General features: G+C 37.8%; 3 protein-coding genes and 1 long non-coding RNA gene across 6 annotated transcripts in view, besides 1 other annotated feature; 2 read left to right on the top strand and 2 right to left on the bottom strand.

The window, feature by feature from the left end:
• Window positions 1–2,831: 2,831 nt before the first annotated feature.
• Window positions 2,832–19,100, top strand: part of hbs (hibris) — a 30,739-nt gene continuing 14,470 nt past the window's right edge. For all 3 annotated transcript variants that reach the window (NM_001299510.1, NM_176175.2, NM_079963.4), the window contains exon 1: window positions 2,832–3,266. In NM_001299510.1, the coding sequence (NP_001286439.1) occupies window positions 3,227–3,266 (40 nt within the window). In that variant the 5' untranslated portion in view covers window positions 2,832–3,226. The remainder of the gene's footprint in view (window positions 3,267–19,100) is intronic.
• Window positions 4,483–4,958, bottom strand: CG43101 (uncharacterized protein). The gene is made up of 2 exons (NM_001259400.2): window positions 4,870–4,958; window positions 4,483–4,798 (listed from the first exon to the last, which is right to left on the bottom strand). The coding sequence occupies exons 1-2, from the start codon at window positions 4,933–4,935 to the stop codon at window positions 4,535–4,537; spliced, it is 330 nt and encodes a 109-aa protein (NP_001246329.1). The 5' UTR covers window positions 4,936–4,958; the 3' UTR covers window positions 4,483–4,534.
• Window positions 6,948–14,314: a mobile genetic element.
• On the bottom strand, window positions 15,811–16,275 carry Obp51a (Odorant-binding protein 51a; the record flags this gene model as incomplete). Its single annotated transcript, NM_166079.2, has 2 exons — window positions 15,811–16,145; window positions 16,213–16,275. The coding sequence occupies 2 exons, from the start codon at window positions 16,273–16,275 to the stop codon at window positions 15,855–15,857; spliced, it is 354 nt and encodes a 117-aa protein (NP_725436.1). The 3' UTR covers window positions 15,811–15,854.
• Window positions 16,540–17,101, top strand: lncRNA:CR45256 (long non-coding RNA:CR45256). Its single transcript, NR_124554.1, has one exon. It is a non-coding gene; the product is annotated as a long non-coding RNA:CR45256 (long non-coding RNA).

Below are 19,100 nucleotides of genomic sequence, written 5' to 3' on the forward strand. Positions count from 1 at the left end.
TTGGGAAGTCAGTGCCGAAATTGCCTGCCATCTATCTCCACGAAATTCATTGAGGTATAATAACAAAGTCAATGAACACCTTGATGACAGTTAACAGAAACCGTAGAATGACCAAAACGAAAATGGCAACACGCACACGCACACACACCCATACACGTACGCACAAAATGGCAGAAAAGAAAAGGCAGAAAGATGGCGCAAATTACAGACAAGCTTATTACGCAAAATTTCGCTTAATTAGCAGGCAAAAGGGAGCCGAACAAAAGCAGAAGGGAAAATGGAAAAGCGGGAAAGTAGGCAACAGTTGCCCCATGGACAGAAAAGAACAGAACTGAGCAGAACAGACGAGACGCGAAAAGTGAAAAGAGACAAAGGCTTCGGGGGAAAAACTACTTGTATACCACCAGCCTGCACATGGTGGTACCAGACTTATGGCACCTTTTCCACGGCAAAGCATAATATATGAACTGACCTTAACAACTTGCACAGCAGCACTAACAACAACAGCAGCATCAGAAACAGCAACAGCAACAGCAACAACAACAGCAACAGCAACTACAACAAGAAACGTCAAGAGGAAGAAGCAACATGTTAGCCGGGTCAAAATGACGGAGGGTGGGTTTTGTGGGTTTCGTTCACGGGGACGGGGTAAAATTTACTCGGGCAACAGAATATTAAATGCCGCGTGGGAATTCTCGCCGTTTATGGTTGCAGTTGAAATGGGCCAGCTAGGCGAAAAGAGATGGCACGAACGGATGAGTGAGACAGATGGTGAGATAGCGACGAGCACGGCCAGTTACGCTTCAGTAATTTCACTTAAGTCATTATGAGCCATTAATAAAGCCAGCCTGTGCACTAGTTGAGCCACCACATTATTCAGACTGTATCTATACGCTATATCCCCAGTCCCGTTTGCTGTCCTTGGCCAGCTCATTTCACACGTCAAGAGTCGAGAGAATCATAATCATAATCCGTCCTCATGGATATATTATGATAATCGCATTTTAACATTTTATGCTATATACTATCGCTATAATATACATATCGAAATCATTAATATCGCTAGGTATAGTTTTGATCAACCATACAACCATATTGTCACCGTCATAAATTCCGTGCACTGCACATTTTCATAAATGGTTTATGGGTGCTGGCAATTTTTATTAAATAAGTGCATAAACCATCTCCGATTGCCCGAAACATGAGGTAGTTATTTGCCCTTGATACGTACATACGTACATATATTTCACTGGCACCTCGATGGCGTAGTATTTTTATTATTCAGATGCACAGGCAAACAAACATATTTGTTGATTCTTTTCCAACTTGTTTGCTATTTTTTCCACCAATGTCGAGGAGGGGCCGTTGCTTTGGCTTCAATTTTTCAGAAACGATTTTTGTTTTCGCATTGAAGTGCATTTTATTGCGATTCATCAACTGCAAAAGCAAAACTCGAGTGCATTGCGATTTGTGTTGTTCGAGATGTGCGAGGTATTTAATTAATTTGAAAATAAAATCCAGCAGGCGGAAATATCATATGGTAGAGATATTCGACCATAAGAGTGCATGTCAATTTCTGTTTGTTACCCCCATCGAATTCGAAATTCGAATTTTCAAAGTGCAGAGCCCTGTTCGACTTTAAATGTTGAACTTGTTGTTGATGACCTGTTAACATTTTGTGCAAGTGGTAAAATTTAAACCGAATTTAATTGAATTTACCCAAAACTGACTGACATTTGCATTTATATTATTTCTCGACCCGAATCTTAACTGGATTATGAGCTGTTTGAATGTGTTTTCGCACTGCGCCATAACTTTTGATACACAATCTAAGTAATCCGGAATCTCGGTCAATTCATTTCCTATTACTCAAATATTTCAGCCGGCATAAACTTTTTCTAATTCATCTCATTGCTGGCACTTTCACTTAAGTCGAAAACTTCTAGGATATATATTTTTGTTTTTGCTGGCTGTTCAATGAAGTTTGCGCCTCACACCCGCAGCTCTTGAAATACTTTTACTTTCATAACCAAAAGCCCAACACTCGAGACAACAACAAACACTTCGAAAAAGTTTGAAGCCCACTCTTAAATATTATCTAGGGAGTACAACTCTTAAAATCCAACTTATACGACTCTGCTCAGTCCAGCTCGTATACAAAACTCTTATACAGCTCTTATAGGCCATGCCTCTTCTACAAGGCATTCAGCTTCGAAATGATGCTTATACAGCTCTTATATGTATGCGATTTAAATAAATTTGCTGGCGCCACTCTTCGATGTCCCATTCAGCCATTTACAGATGTATCCTTATAAGAGTTCTTCTGCAGAATTAGCAGAGTCACAAACCTCTCTGGCGCCGAAGCAGTGAATGCTGTGAGAGAAATGGACGATTGTTTCACGAACATGACTGGGAAAAACGAAGTCGAGTTGTTCTAAAAGATACGAGTGCGGGCTGCAAACATCCAAATGGTTTTAGATACCAAGCATGTACATAGGAAAATTGTAGAATAAATATGAAAGAGTCACTTAAGATGGAAACTGTAATTTTCAGCTTAAATAAACAAGTTTTTATTTCTGAAATATATTTTTACACATATAAAATAAAACAAAAAATATAAGACCGGTTTTACTTATAAAGCATATATTGTATCTTATATGTATCTTATATCACCTAGCGGTGACATAAACCTGTTACTATGTTTATTCTCTAAGTATAGCTGTATAAGTTCGATGCCAACATTTTGAAGTGGGTTTCAATGTTCGAGTTCGCTTCAATCTCTTGTGAGCCACGCTTGGACCTGCCAGCTAAAAGACACAGATACTTTGCGTTTAGTCTTGGTCGGTCTGCGCGTCGTCTCTGTTGACAAACATTGGTGTGGCTCTCCAGTAGCGAGTTTATAGTTCAAAGTTATTGCGCCGAAACATACGAAAATATTACGAGCAACTTAGTAATAAATAAATAAATAAATAAATAAATACTTGATGGATATTTATTAAATCGCAGACAGCTCGCATATACTGCTAGTGGAAAATAAGTGCTTGGAAAATATGTTCTGCGAAATGCCTTGCAAAGTGCGGCCAAGCCTAGAATTGGCTGGAGTTTGTTATTAAACCGAAAGATACAAAACATAACAATCTGTAAACAAGTTGAAGTGAGCAAGTGAGTGAGTGAGTGAGTGTGTCGCAAGCCTACAACAAATTCCAACAATCAAGCAACGTACAAGATGCAGTTTTGGATAACTCTGACATTTGCCGTGCACTTGGGTGAGTTATCGTCGAAAAGTAAAAATTGAAAACATATGAGCCGCCGCATCCGAATACGAATCCAAATCTGAAATGTAGCTCATAGATGACCGCTTGCAAAATGTCTGCGGCAAAAGTTCATGACATTTGGCGCCCGGGCCAACACAAACACAGGCACACAAAAGGAAGATGAGTCTCTTGGAGACGGGGACTCCTCCAGTGGCAGCCGTATCTTTCCATATGAAATGTGGTGTGGGATTTGGAAGGGGATGGCAGTATGGCTTTATGTCTAGATACTCCTTTGTCTGCTTGCTGGCTGGCTGCTTGGTTTTTGCCAGCGATTTTTAGTTTGTTTGCTGTTGACATTTAAACACTTGTTTTTTCGCTTACCCAGTCAACGTCGACTGTGGCGGTTGCTGCTGCTGCTGCGGTTTTTGCCTCACAACAAATAGATGTAGAGAATAATTTTCTTGCCACAGCCAAGTGTTGCTTTAACACACGGGTCGCCCACCAAACGCCGCAAACCCTCCTTTCGGCCATCCAGTCATATAGCCAGCCACCCAGTTAGCCAGTTAGCTAGCTAGCTACCGAGCTTTTACATGCAAAAAGTTTTTCGTATAAATTTTTTCACAGTTTCAGTTATTTTCCTCAACAATTTCTGCAGCCTCAACTTTTATTTTTTCCGCCTGCTTCGGCTGCTGTTTATTTGATTTATGCGACATAATTCAGGCGAACTTTGTGGCACACATAATTTAATTTTTGCCATCACTTCGTGGTGGTAAGGGAGTTGCAGAATGGAAAGGTGAGGAGACCAAACCGAACCGGACCGGCACTTTAACTGACAAACATTGTTTCCTTTGCTTTTTAATTATTTTTACCTTCGCTTCTGGGATGACAAAGTTGGCGCTTTTGTCTCGCATAGTTTGAGTTTTATTGTCGGTATTTGTTCATCTGTTAATTGAATACTATTTGCATTTCAAATTTGTATGAAGTTAAAAGTTCCCATTTCAAATTCGTGCACAAGTCGAGTGCTAATTGCGGAGTGTTAAGAGTCTATGTTGCATTCAACGCGTGTATCTATTAACTGCCTGTATCTGTATCGGTACCAAACCGAACTATCTGTTTGTTTTTTCTAATGTTACATGACGAATTTATTAGTGTGCATTAAAAATTCTTCATTAGCGTATTGTGAGTTCGGGACAGCGGCGCTAAGTCAAAGATTAAATGATTGTTTTATGAAGCGAGATTTATTATTTTATTGTACCAAAGTTACAAGTTTAGTCTAAAGTTTATATTCGTGTAAAAACATCTTTCCAAAATCTTTCATCTAAATTTGGTGGAAGACACTTTCGTAATCCTTCGGCGTACTTACATTTGTCATTTAAGCCTTGACATATTTCGGGATCCGGGCGTTTAGGTAGATCAATCTTTGTAAGATTTCTGATAATATCATATACACATGTTTCAATACAATGAAATTTATCATCAGTTGATTCCGCAAGGTATAGTAATGCCTTAAACTGAAAATTTATACAACTAGACACAATGTCAATCTAAAAATATTAAAAATATTAATATCGGAATATTATAATTGTCTTTAGTTTAAAACTTTGCTGTTACTTACTAGAGTAGAATCAGACGATAGCGGACTTATGGCCAGCAAGACAACCACGGCAAAAAACTTGATCATTTTGAAGGCTAAATTTGAAGAGTGCAGTCAACTGCACGGAAGTCATCTTTTATAGGAATTTTCGCTCGTCCCATCGAATAAGTTGGCTCAATTATTGATATTCACGTTTACTAAGGTATAAAACTTACACATATCGTTTCCTTTAAAATGAAAATTTGGATAATGATTCTGTTCGGCTTATGAATATTTTATAGGAATTTTTACACGCTTTCTTTAATTATTGTTTTACGATGTTTTTTTTTTTACAATTTGCCTTTACAATGAATCCCGAAAAGCAATCAATTTTAATCGGTTTAGGTAAATGGCATAACTTAGAGTAGACTATAAATCGAAAGATCAAGCATTATTATCTTGGATGTTCCAAATGCAGCTGGACGAATCTATTAGTGAGCATTGAAAATGTTTGATTATCGAGCTGTGCAATGGCGGTATAAACTAGTAAGCGATGCTAAAAAATCGACCATAAATCATGTGAAAAGTGTTCATGGCTAAGCGATAAGTGTCTTTATTATATTCAATTGTGTTCCCTTAATTGTGCGTGACAACACTAACTAACGATTTAAGCCGCTTAAATGGACATAATTCTTGGAAATATATGTAAATTGTTTTGCTAAATGACGAAAAACTTCGCAGAACTGCGACACTTACCACTGAAATCATGTTGACCAAAGAAAACCGCCGCAGATAATTAAGAGTAGGCACTTGAGGTCCCTGACAGGTTAGCAATATCATTGCAAGGAGCTAACTTCCTTGTGGCATTATAAGCACCTGCCCCATTAAGAACTCGCATTTACGGAAAATGCAGGATACAAATACAAGGTTTTGCACGCGTCGAAAATTAATACAGACCATACAGCTGCAAAAGGCAAAGGAGCGCCAAGAAACCGCTGGCCAAAAGGCAAAATAAAAACAAAAAAATAATAAAATAATACAAAAAAAAAAAGGGAAACGAAGTTGGCAAGCTGCTAAAAGACGAAACACACCTGCCCGGGCACACTCCAAAAATTTTCATTCACCAACCTACGAAATTAGTTTCATGCCCGCACATATCCACACTGTTTTTTTTTTACCTCGTCTCTTTTTGTGGCACAACCTGAAAATTGAGGATGTGGTTTGAGGCGCCGCCGGAGGAGAGTGCGGAATTCACAAATCTCTTTTACCCACATTTGAGCTCGTAGTCGCAGAGATATCCGTCCATATGTACTGTCAGCTTATAATCCGCAGACGATTTACATAGGCAAATTGAATTAGGGCTGCAAAACCTCGGCAAACAGTGTGGACTTAAAACCCGATTTGGCTTAATGCCGCATCTAAAATGTGTTAGCACACAACTTTTCAGCATAAATCCTTCAACGGCATACTGAATCGCAGTGCATTGAACTTACTTGGGCTTAAGCCCAAGCTAATCGGTTGCCCAACTACTGCCACTTGGCCAGCAGCACATACAGCACATATGTAGTGTGTTAAAGCCACTTGCTCTGATTAAAAGCGGCAAAAAAGCACGCAGAAAGGAGTTAAAAAAAATGAGTGCAAATTATATGACGAACGGGTTATGGGTTGCGTACGAGCACTCTAAGCCATAAAGAGCAAATGATGTTGGTACTAGCCTACATAAGGCGGCTCTTCAAACTTGCTAACTGACCGCATTTGGCCAGACAGAACAGAACGGAACGGACTGGAGAGGCGATGTGATGTATGTGCTCCATTTGGATGGATTCCAAGGTATCCTTAGTGCTCACCTTATTACGGCCGTCAACCCTTTCATATTTTCCACTTTCCAAAGGGGCGGCGAATTGGACTCCAAAAACATGCAGAACTGTGAATGGGGCCCATAAGATCAAGTTGATAAGCTGAAATGCTTTAAAATTAAGAAGAATATCTTGACATTACAAATAAATCGTCTTAGTTTTAGTTCTTACTACTTGGCTTTGATAAACTCCCCATCTGATTAACCCTGCAGCCTTGGCAGCGCCTTAAAAAAAGGGTACATTTTTGCCACCTCATGCTTGCAGTGTAGTTAATTAGAATTCCCATTACTTCTGATGTAGTTAATAAAGTCTCAAAACGCAGTTGGTCATTTTATCTTTATTTGGTTTTTATTAAGCGAGTGTACATTCCAGATCTATTCCTGATTTATAACTGATCTTAGTGTGGTCTACAGGCAGATCTCTTGTGACAGCCAAGTGCTGACACTAGCAAATTCTGCAATATGTATGTATGAAGTTCATACTCGATAACCAATGGGAGTCGAGTGCGACCCCTAAAGGCGTACATGCTGAATTCGCATATTTAGTATTAGGGTGTATCTAAAGATCTACTAGGGTGACCCTAAGGAATTAGGGTGGTCCTAAGTTTACTTATTAGTCGACTTATTATTATGATTCATATTATAATTATTATTAATATTATTATTATTATTGTTATTATTATTGTTATTATGTTCGTATATACTACATCTCCCTCCTTTTGAAAAATAACGTAATAACATGAAGTTATTTTCAAGTATATAATAATTTTTTTTTTTTTTTTTAAATGTACATTAATATTTGAAATGAATGATTAAAGAGATATTAAAAAAATATATATATTTTCATTATATTTTGCAAAGTAAAAGTTTTGTATTATAATGTTTTTATTGGTTTTTATTTTATTTGTGGTTTTTTATTTGTGGTTGGCCAACCAAACAAAATGTATTATGAATTAAAAATTTTTAACCTATCTTTATGGACTATCTGTTTTTTATTTTTATTTCCTATAATTGTAATGTTGTCATTATCTCCTATTTCTGAAACTAAATATGGTCCTAAATAATTATTGTCAAGTTTATGACCCGTTTCGTTTTTAAGTAATATCTTATCTCCTATCTTTAATTCAAAGTTACTAATATTTCTATCATATTTTATCTTTCTATCGGCTTTTGCCTTGTCTAACATATTTTTAGCTCTTCTATATGCTATTTCTAATCGTAGCTTAACTTCTTTTGAATAGTCATCCATGTTGTAAATAGGATCTATTCTGTCTATCCTGTTAAAATCTATGAACTGTCTTGGTAATCTTCCAAATACTAATTCATATGGACAATATTCATGAACTACCGATGGTGTTGTGTTGAAACAATAAGTAAAATATTGTATCCATATATCCCAATCGGTTTTGTCAACAGATATATATGAGCGAACATACTCGTTGAAAGTTCTGTGACTTCGTTCTATTGTTCCTAATGTCTGGTGATGGTGTGCTGTTGAAGTAATGTTTTTTATCTTCATATATTTGCATAGGTCGTCTATAATTTGGTTTTTATATTCCGTTCCCATGTCCGTTGTGATTGTTTTCATTGGACCGTACTTTAGAATAAAATTTTCGAATATAGCCTTAGCAACTGATTTTGCACTTTTATTTGGAATTGGTACCGTTACCAAATATTTTGTTAAATCGCAAATGATAGTAACAGCATACTCATTTCCGTTTTCTGATCTTGGCAGTGGACCAATGGTATCTATCAAAACTTTATCAAATGCTGTTGCTGGCGTTTCTGTTATTGTCAACGGTGTTTTAGTATGTTTTGTAGTCTTGGCTTGTTGACATTTTAAACATGTTTTAACATATTTACTTATTGCCTTTGTCATTTGTGGCCAATAATAATAGTTTTTTATTTTCCTCAGGGTTCTAGAAATTCCTGAATGGCCTCCTTCTGATGGATCATCATGATATTTAGACAGTATTGCTTTTATTTGAACCTTATCATTTTTATCTATCTTAGTCACCTTGTTTAATAGCGCTATTTTTAAATTTTTTAGTATTTTATTGCCCTTTTCTTTAAAATTCTTTATAGTGACAAATTCGAAGATTTGTTCACTTGGTGACAATTGTGTTTGAATGATGCTATTTATTCTTGCTTCTTCATTAAGCCTTTGAAAGAATTGATCTAAATCGATTATTTCATTAGAATAAAAATTAGTCATATCAAAACGTGTTATAATTTGTTTTCCTCTTTTCAACAAACACTTATGCTTGTCTATTTTGAGTATAACATATTTTTTGGCATCAATGTTATTGATTACCTGATAGATATTGGGCATTTTTATATTTTCTTTCTCATTTGGTTCATGCAATTTTTCACCTGCGCAGGTATTTTTCTGTCTTGTTGTTGATCTTGTTGTTACCTTTAGTATCTGTCTATTTATTGCTTTAAGTTCTCCGATTGTTATTCGGGACAATGCGTCTGCGACATGATTATCTTTCCCCTTGAGATATTCTACTGTGAATTCAAACTCCTCCAAGTCTAGTCTCATTCTGGTTAATTTTGAACTGGGGTTTCTCATTGAAAAAAGATATGATAGTGGCCTATGGTCACTTTGTACTAAGAAATGTCTACCATATACGTATGGTCTGAAGTGATTTATTGCCCAGTGAATAGCTGCTAGCTCCTGCTCTGTAGTGGACTTATTACTTTCGCCTTTTGTAAAGCTTCTTGAAGCGTATGCCACTGGTAGCTGTTGACCGTTATGGTCTTGAGATAGTACCGCTCCACATGCTTGTTTACTAGCATCTGTGGTTATGCAAAATTGTTTGCTGAAATCTGGGTACTGAAGGAGTGTTGGTTTCATTAATTCCCTTTTGAGATATTCGAATGCATCATTGCATTCGCTTGTCCATTCAAATGGAACATTCTTTTTACAAAGCCTCGTTAAGTGGCGTGATTTCTCAGAAAAGTTCTTAATAAATCTTCTGTAATAATTGCAAAATGCCACGAAGCGTCTAGCTTCGTCTGCGTTTACTGGTTTGGGGTAGTTCTTTATTACCTCATATTTAGAGTCATCTGGCAATATACCTTTGTCAGTACACTTGTGACCTAAATAAGTAACCTCTTTCATAAAGAAAGTGCATTTTTCTGGATGTAATTTTAAATTATGTTGCCTACATAATTTGAAAACGTCGGTTAGATTTTTAAGCATGTGCTTTTCAGAACAGCCTATGACTACTAAATCATCCATATACAGAAATGCTTGCGAAGGCGTTAAACCTGAAAATGCAAGGGTCATCATTCTTTGGAAAGAATTTGGGGCTATTTTTAAACCAAATGGTAATCGCGTGTAGCGGTATGCTCCCGTTGAAGTTGAGAATGATGTTATATTTCTTGACCTTTCGTCTAATTCTATTTGATGGAATCCTGACATCAGGTCTAGGCACGAGAAATATTTTGCTCGGCCTAATTGATCAAGAATATCTTCTATTCTTGGAAGTGGGAATTTATCTGCTAGCAGTTTCTTGTTTATTTGGCGATAATCGACTACTAATCGCCATCTCTTTTCCTCCGAGTTAGGCAGTGATTTCTTGGGTACCAAGAGAAGAGGGCTATTATATTCTGAAATAGATGGTTCGACAATGCCATCTTTTATTAATTTGTCAACTTGCCTTTGAATTTCTGGTTTTTGACTTTCTGGCATTCTATAGTTTTTGATATAGACTGGAGTTTTGTCATTTAATCTCAATTTTTGCTTGTAAAAATTATTAGCTGATATGGTTTCTGTTTCAAGACCAAAAATATCGCTATATTCGGTGCATAATTTTGTTAAATCGCTTTTGAATAACGATGGAAATTTAAGAAGTTTTAATACTTCTAAAGTTCTTTGTGCACTATTTTCTATATTTGCGTTGTATACATCATAATCATCCAATGATTCGCTTTTTATATTTGCGCTACTAACTATAGCGTCTTTTTCAGTTGTATTAATAATTCGAATCAAGACGTTCTGAGTGTTTACGAGTGCACTTGCGATTATTATGCCAGGTTGTAATTCCTGGTTGGGGATGAGGACATGTGTGTCAGTAGATGTTAGTTGAATCTTTCGAATCACTTCTGATCTAGCTGGCAAAATTATTTCATTATCTAGTGAATGTATAATAGGAATGTTTATGTTCCTGAAATTTTTGGGCCTCAAAGTGAACCAATCTTCTTGGTCGTGGAATTCCAAAATACAATTGTATTTCTTAATGAAATCCAAGCCAATTATACCATCCCCTGGTATAGGAAAATTGTCAGGTACGATATGGAATTCATATGGTATTGCTGCATTAGCAATACACATTTCTAAATGTAGTGTACCTAGAGACTGAATTGTCCCTTGCCCTATTCCTGATATATTTGTTGTATTTTTTGGATTTAAATCGTTAAGATTATTGTTTCTGCATTTAAGCAGGGAAATTTCTGCACCTGTATCTATTAAAAGAGTTACCCATGAATTGGTACTCATATTCTTCAATCGTATAAAAATGCTTAAATTGAGATTAATTTTGTATAATTTTATTGTAGATTGTCGCTCAAGGGGGTATGTTCGTTTTCCGATTGTATGTTTCGGACATTGTGGGCATGACTTGTTTTATAGTTATGGTTTTGGTTACCTCTTGAGTAACCTCCACCTCTATTATAATTTTGGTTACCACCTCGTCCTCTGTTTCCACCATGGTAACCACCTCTGCCTCTATAGTTGTTATTGTAGGAGTTATAATTTCCTCGGCCATTACCTCTGTTTTGGTAATTTCCTCGGTAATTATTACCTCGATAGTGTCCTCTATTATTATAGAATAATACACTATTTGAATTGCCGGTCATTTCTGTACTGCAGTGTATGTATTTTTCAATCACGCTATTCATCGTGTTGAAATTTCCAGCTTCCAATATGGTTTTGAGCTTATCGTGCCCACAGTTCTTGGTCATTGCAGATATGGCTTCCTTTGTAGCGAATTTGTCTGCATTGTTGGAATCTAAACCATCATCTATATAGGCTGCTTCGAGCAACCCACGTAGGTTTTCTATCTCCGTGGTATATTGCGCTGCAGTTTTGCCGCGCTGTTGTGTACTAAGCATTTTTGCTTTGATGACATCGGGCGATTCGCCTTTAACTGATGCTTTTAATAGATTTATTATACCGATAATGGTCTTTTCATTTTCAACTTTGTGTGATAATGGACCAAGTATCTTTGTCTTGATTACCTCAACCGCTAGCATCTCCTGATCTCCTTTTGTCAGATCTATTAGCCGGAGAGCCGTGAGGAATCTATTCAAGTTTAACTTTTTGCCGTCAAACTCAGGTATTGTGGACGAAATTTGTCGCACATATTCCCTTGCTGTTGCGGCAGAGTCTGTCATTTTGTCCGTTTCCTGTATTCTTATTCCTGTATTTGAATCTGAAAGTTCTTCTTCAAGTAATTCGGGTAATGTTATTACCGCTGGAATTGCAAGATCGTGGAGATCCTCTTCTTTTATTTCTATTTCTGATTCTCCTACACTTTCGATATCCTCACCGATCTCAGCCACTATAGGTGTGCTTAAAATCGTTGGGATTGTAATATTTAAGTTGTGTCTGTACTTGACGTTTAACAAGTTCTCACGGAACCTGTTTAGAAATTTTACTGCTTGTGATAAATGATTTTTTGTTAATCTTTTCCTTTCTCTGTAAATTAATTGGCGTGCTCCATTAAAGCATCTTACCAATATCTGCGCATGCTTGTTGAGAGTGTCTTGTTGCACTTCTCTATTTGGTGTCATGCATTTATAAGACTTGTCAAAAGTTGTTTTAATTTCTTTAAGCTCGTTTTGTATTTCTTGCCAGTCCATTTAAAGAATACTATGGATTTATCTATGCAATCGAACTTTATAAATTTTGGCCTCTCTCAAATAGGTTTCTTCAATAATCTTTTTTTTTTTTTTTCATTCTAGTTTTCTGATATTAAAAATAAAAATTTTAGATCATCTTAATTCAAAATACATTTTGGATGTTTTTTTTTTTTTTTTTTTTTTTTTTTTTTTTTTTTTTTTTTTAAATTTTATCCAAACTATTCTCTGCTTTGCCTATATAACGCCTCTTTATTATCTTGTTATGCTTAACATATAGCGTTAATATAAACTGAGCGACTGTTACGATCGTCATGATCAAAAGGAGTAACCACAGTGACTGAATGTCATCTGTATGGTCGACTATTTTTAAGTTATTGACCACATTGGCCGTATTATCTTTTGTCTGACTATCGTCAGATCCAAACCAACCCATTTTTGTATATTTTTATTTTTTTTTTTTTTTGTTTTATTTTTGGGTTTTGGTTTATTTTACTTTAAAAATATGTTGTTTTGATTTTTTTTTTTTTTGTTCAATATAGTTACATTTTCCTACCTAGTTGGTGTATGGCTTTACGGGCCATTCTTCTCATCGGGCAGAAAAAGTTCCGCTCAATGCTACAATATTTTGTGTAATATTAATATGCAGCGCAGTGCATCGAGGGTGGTGTGCCACGCAGGGCAACAAAAAAAAAATATTTTATTTTTCAGCTCCTATTTGCTTCACTCTGACCCTCCTTGCGTCAGCTGGACGTCGCCGGGGTTGGCACGCTGACACTCCCTCGATGACGTAATGAGCGGGCTGCTCACCACGTTGATGATGATTTCCTCATTTAGGGGTTATGTGGTGGAGCTGCAATGTCTGCACGTATGTTCACAATGCGGTGTGAACAGTGGTCCCTCGCAGTCGTTCGGGCATCTTTTCTTGAAAACAGGCAGGCTTTTCGGATTGGGAGTTGGAGTTTTGTTAATTGTTAACGATTTTATTTGATTTTCTGAGTGAGCGCGTGTGGTGGGGATTTTTTTCTTGAGATATTCGACACAGTGGTCTAGCTCAGCTTGTAGTTTTTGAGCTTTCGACCATTGGGGTGGTGGAGTGTTCGTATATAATAGCCACTTTATGTGCGCTATTCTCTTTTTTATATTATGTCGAACTCCGCCCCTGTTTTTTCCCATCACACTGACACTCTACTCACTCAGATCGCTTTTTTCTTCATAATTGCCGCCGTCTTGGTGGATGAGCATCGAAGTTGAAAATTATCACAAGCGGTTTCCTTTAGCTTCTGCTACAACTTATAACGATCCTTTGTCACGGTCGCCATGTAGTTAATTAGAATTCCCATTACTTCTGATGTAGTTAATAAAGTCTCAAAACGCAGTTGGTCATTTTATCTTTATTTGGTTTTTATTAAGCGAGTGTACATTCCAGATCTATTCCTGATTTATAACTGATCTTAGTGTGGTCTACAGGCAGATCTCTTGTGACAGCCAAGTGCTGACACTAGCAAATTCTGCAATATGTATGTATGAAGTTCATACTCGATAACCAATGGGAGTCGAGTGCGACCCCTAAAGGCGTACATGCTGAATTCGCATATTTAGTATTAGGGTGTATCTAAAGATCTACTAGGGTGACCCTAAGGAATTAGGGTGGTCCTAAGTTTACTTATTAGTCGACTTATTATTATGATTCATATTATAATTATTATTAATATTATTATTATTATTGTTATTATTATTGTTATTATGTTCGTATATACTACAGCAGCTTTTTCCCAAGAAAATTGCATTCCATACCTATATTTAGGTATATTTATCAGCCTGCATCTGCATCGGAAAGTGCCGCATAATTACAACCCCGTTCGTAACTTCTCATTTGCGAAACGCTCTTTCCATCTCGGACTTTGTCCCTGGATTTCGCCGCATCTACTGGATGCCAAAGTAGCGACCCCAAACACAAAATGCTGGTCATTTGTTTTTATGTAAATACAAAATGTGCTGCCATCTTGCTGTTTCGTTAAGTTGGCTTATGCACAAATTCCCACTCCATAAGAGCTGAATTCCTTTTTGAAGCAGTATTTATTTGTCGGTTGGTGTAAACATTTCTATTTGGGCTGGCAGTTTTTGGTCAAAAGCGCAAAACATGTTGCCTATTATTTTTTTGTGCAAATTCACTTCCGCCAGCAAACCGAAAATGAGCAACCGAAAAGCAGCAGAAAATTGCTCGCAACTTCTTTGCTAGAACATTTTCTTTTGTGCTGTAAAAATAAATAAGAGTTTATGAAAATTTGCCAAAGAGTATCAGCGACCAAAAAAAAAAATCGGAACAAGAACAAAGTGGATTGGACTGGAGTGGAGTGGAGTGGCTTTTCCTGTACCATCATGGCCTGAGAACCATTGTAGCCGAAAAGAGCTAAAAAGCTGAAACTCTAAAAAGCTGCCCATTTAAAAGGCGTTGACACTCCCCACCAATTCGAATAAACACCCACCCAACCCGCTGGAAATTCGTGCTAACGAGTTGTCGTTGTTTGCTTTTCTCAACTGAAGAGTCGGGTCTTCAATAGGCCCATGTTCCCCAAGCAAACCCCACTTTCCCTCCCATCTTTGTGCTAAATTGAACCAATTTTTTTTTTGCTCTTCCTCTGTTTTTCCTATGTTTTTGTTTTCTACAAACATATTCTGTTTTTATGGCGCTGCGTTTTTTTTTTCGCAGTACTTTGCACGTCAAGTGAGTGAAAATTCAGCGCTGGAGAATGCGATTTCCAGCATGAGTGTGAATGCGAATGCGCTTTCAAAGCTTGGCTTCTGTCTATTCATGCGTGCCACACATCGACAGTGGGTGGTGGGTGGTGGTTTGTGGGTGGTGCTGCGTCGGTGGTTCGGTGGTGCAGGGCACCTCGCATCCCATTCGTGTATCTAAACGCGTGGAGCAGGGCATACAGATTTCTACGGATGAGCCATGCTCATGTAATTGATATTGTTGTTCTTTATGTTTATGTCGGATCATAATCGTTGCTTATCATAGCTAATTCTGATTTTATAGCCAATAGTGATTAGATATTATGCGTGTGATTTTGTGATCATTTTTGTGCGGCGCTCATGTTTCTTTTAAGAAGCTAAATAAATTGATTTGATTAATATGTATATGTTCAGATTTGATGAAAAGCTCAAAAAAGTAACTAAAACTCGTAAGTTTGAAAAGCATTTCTAGTACAGCTGGTGGCAATCTTAAAAGCCAAAATAGTGGTATCAAAGATATTATATCTAAGGTTTCAATGTATTTCAAACAGGTTCAGATACAATTTTACAAGTTAAATTCTCGTTTCAAGCACTGGAACACCAAGTAACCGAGCTCACATTTGTCGCGATGCGATAGTTTGAGGCATGGTTTTACCTTTACACCATACTTATCATAGCTCTCCGGTGATATGTTCAATACTTTCAAATCGAATGGTGTTACCACACCATTGGCAATTATTTCAAGTTTTTCCATTTGGCAGTGGTAAAAGCACTTCACCCGACTGCTGTGCGGAAAATTTTCGAAGTAATCTGGGGTAATTCCCAGTTTTTTAGCACATTCGTTCGCTTCAGATTCCTAATAAAAGCATTAAATTCATATAAAAATTCGTTCAATTCTAATGCCACAAAATACTAATACTCACGAATAAAGCGGATGACAGCGTAGTGACAGCTAACAACAGAACCAGGCCAATGAATACTTTCATTTTGAGAACTACTAACGATCATGATTAGGCAAGTGCTTTTATACCTTCTCTGGATGAGATATGGCATAAGTTGCTAACATTATAACAAATTTTAATTTTTCTAATTTACATCTTTGACCCTATTTTTCGTGTTTGAAACTAAGCATTTGTATTTCGACGAAATATCCCTATATATTAACCAGTTGTTTGTCATATTAACCCAGAATTATGTATATCACGTGAGGGAGATTGCTAATATAAAGGCGTGGTAACTGCAAAACAGTTGACCAGTTACTGCTAATCTTGGTGATGTAGTGTCGCCATGTACTGCTTATTTACCATATCGCATAGTCAGCTCGTGCTCATCGCACTTGGCTTTCCATCTGGAAGTGGAAGTGGGTGTGCGTAAGGTGTCAGTGGCACCTACCACGTCGACGTCTCGCAGCACAAGCTGATACTCCTACATCAGCACGAACACCCCGCCCTCTTGCCAAATAGTCTTGGCCAGGAGATGATGGAGCCGGGAATGGAAATGGGGATTCAGATGGAGATGCAGATGGAGCCGAGGTTGCGGTGTCTGGGCCTGTTGGCTGTTTTCTGTTTTCTGTTTTCCGCTGGCGAACTGTTGACTGCCAGCTTGCTTGCCACTTCACGGTGATGCAGGGGATGGCGGATGGGTGGGTGGTGCTGGTGGTTGGTGGATATACAGCCGGGTTTCCATTGCATTTTCGGTCATTATTCAACGTCATTGCAGTTTGCTGCTGCGGTGGCAGCTTCAATGATGCATAATTTGTAGCGTTATATAAATGCAAACTGTGTTGATATTTTTTATGCTAATTGCATGCAAGTAAAACTTACACACACACATAGCCAGCATAGCCTGTAATTACATGAACCCGTGGCGAAAAAAGAAAGTTGACAGTTAGGTGGCGTCAACGGCAGGTAGCAAACAAGTTGCAACTGCAACAGCAATTGTTGTCGCTCCTTATGACGCGACAGTAACGAGCAAACACAAATATACAAACAAACATACATATGTATGTACTTGCATACATATGTATATGCACACATGTGTACAGTTAGGTGTTTGTATCTGATATATGCAATTATGCATGACGGGCTCTTTCAGATCTCGAAAAAGATACAGTCGCCACGGAGCAGGCATAAAAAGATATTGGGTTAAAGATGTATAACGTGCGAAGTTAAAGATTTTCTCCATTGAAACTGTGCAGAAATAACTGCGATTCGCGAGCGAAAGAGGTAATGATCTAAAGATCAAACCTTATATGTGTAGCTTCCTTCCTACCAATTTCTTTGGTAAATCTTTAGAAACCTAATGAAATTGCTCCAAATACAATATATTATTTTATTTCTTGCAAGCGTTGTAAAACTAACTTTAGCTTAAGATCTCAAGTGCTTTTCCAATGCATAGGATATTACCAGGATTAACCATCCAAGCAATTTACTTGCCAATAAAAACCAAATCAGTTTGGTCATAAATACTGCTCTAAAACTATTCAAACATAATAACTGTAGCTAGCTATGGGAAAATAGAGCTCATCAACCCTATACCAACTCAATAAGAAACTATAGGTCTCTTCAAATGCCTATCGGTAAGCCAATTGAAATAGATTGACCACCAAAGCGGCCTACTTAGCAATTATTGTTTTATTACGGATAAGAAGCAAATCAATTTAGCCATAAATTCTCGCTTGCCAACCAAGCGATTTATGGGGATGAGTAAATAATTGGCATATAACGCCGCCTGGTAATTAATGAAGTTTAGCCTAAGCTGACGGCCAGCGTATTGCCAGTGTCATAAAAAAAGCACTGCCATAAAATGCCAGGCGAATTACATGAAATTACGCAGGGGTGGCGGCAATGGAAAAAAAATCCATATGAAGCGCTTTCAATAAATTATCAAAGCCGAGTGAGAACCCTCGATGGGCAATTGAATATGCGATTTCTATGGTCATTAATCTTGTGCATCGGATACGCCGACTGCTAAACAGCTCCTCTAAACTCGATTGCCAATTTGACTATGCAAATAGTGGCTGGAGTTGAATGCTTCGTGTTTTGTGACTTGCTTTGCAAGTGCTGCCAATTAACAAGCCCTACACATCGCAGCCAACTGTGTGTGTTTGCCTATGTGGGATATGTGCATACGTATAGATATGTATAGATATGTCTGCGAATCGATATTTACTCAATTAATTTATAACTTCCGCCAGCAGACAGAGATGGCTAGCGAGGCAGAGCGAGACATAGCGACAGAGCGATTTTTCATTCATAAAAAAAAGGCTGGCGAACTGATGAAGCTCCGCTGATGTCGCTGCCTGTCAGCGGGTTTTTCAAGCCGACTTTACCCGCTCTCCACTGCACAGGAAGCAATCATCGTGCTACAAGTCATATTAACTTACGCTGGGCGCACAAAAAATAAGTATATACCCATCTGGAGGGGGGGGGGGGACAAAAAACTCTGTGGAGAGACGGATCCAGAATCACGGCAAAAACAGAAGCAGCAGATGGGAGCTGAGAGTTGGTAACTGGCAACTGGCAACTGGCAACTGGGGATTGCTAACTGGGAAGACGGGGTTGTTCGATTTGGACCCGATCCTGGTCAGCATATGTTGTCCGGCCAGTTTGCGCATGCGAAAGTTGCACTCGAAACTATCAATGAAGGAGGACCCAAGTCCGAACCGGACCTGTTTTCCCCTCGATATATATATACCCCTCCCCACCTCTGAATAGGGGCTACCAGTCGAAAATGCGAGCAGGTGCACCACTTACCCACACTGGCAAACATTTCATAATGATGGATGGCCAACACAAACACATACATAGGC

The sequence above is a fragment of the Drosophila melanogaster genome, chromosome 2R, assembly GCF_000001215.4.
Source record: "Drosophila melanogaster chromosome 2R".
Lineage (NCBI taxonomy): Eukaryota > Metazoa > Arthropoda > Insecta > Diptera > Drosophilidae > Drosophila > Drosophila melanogaster.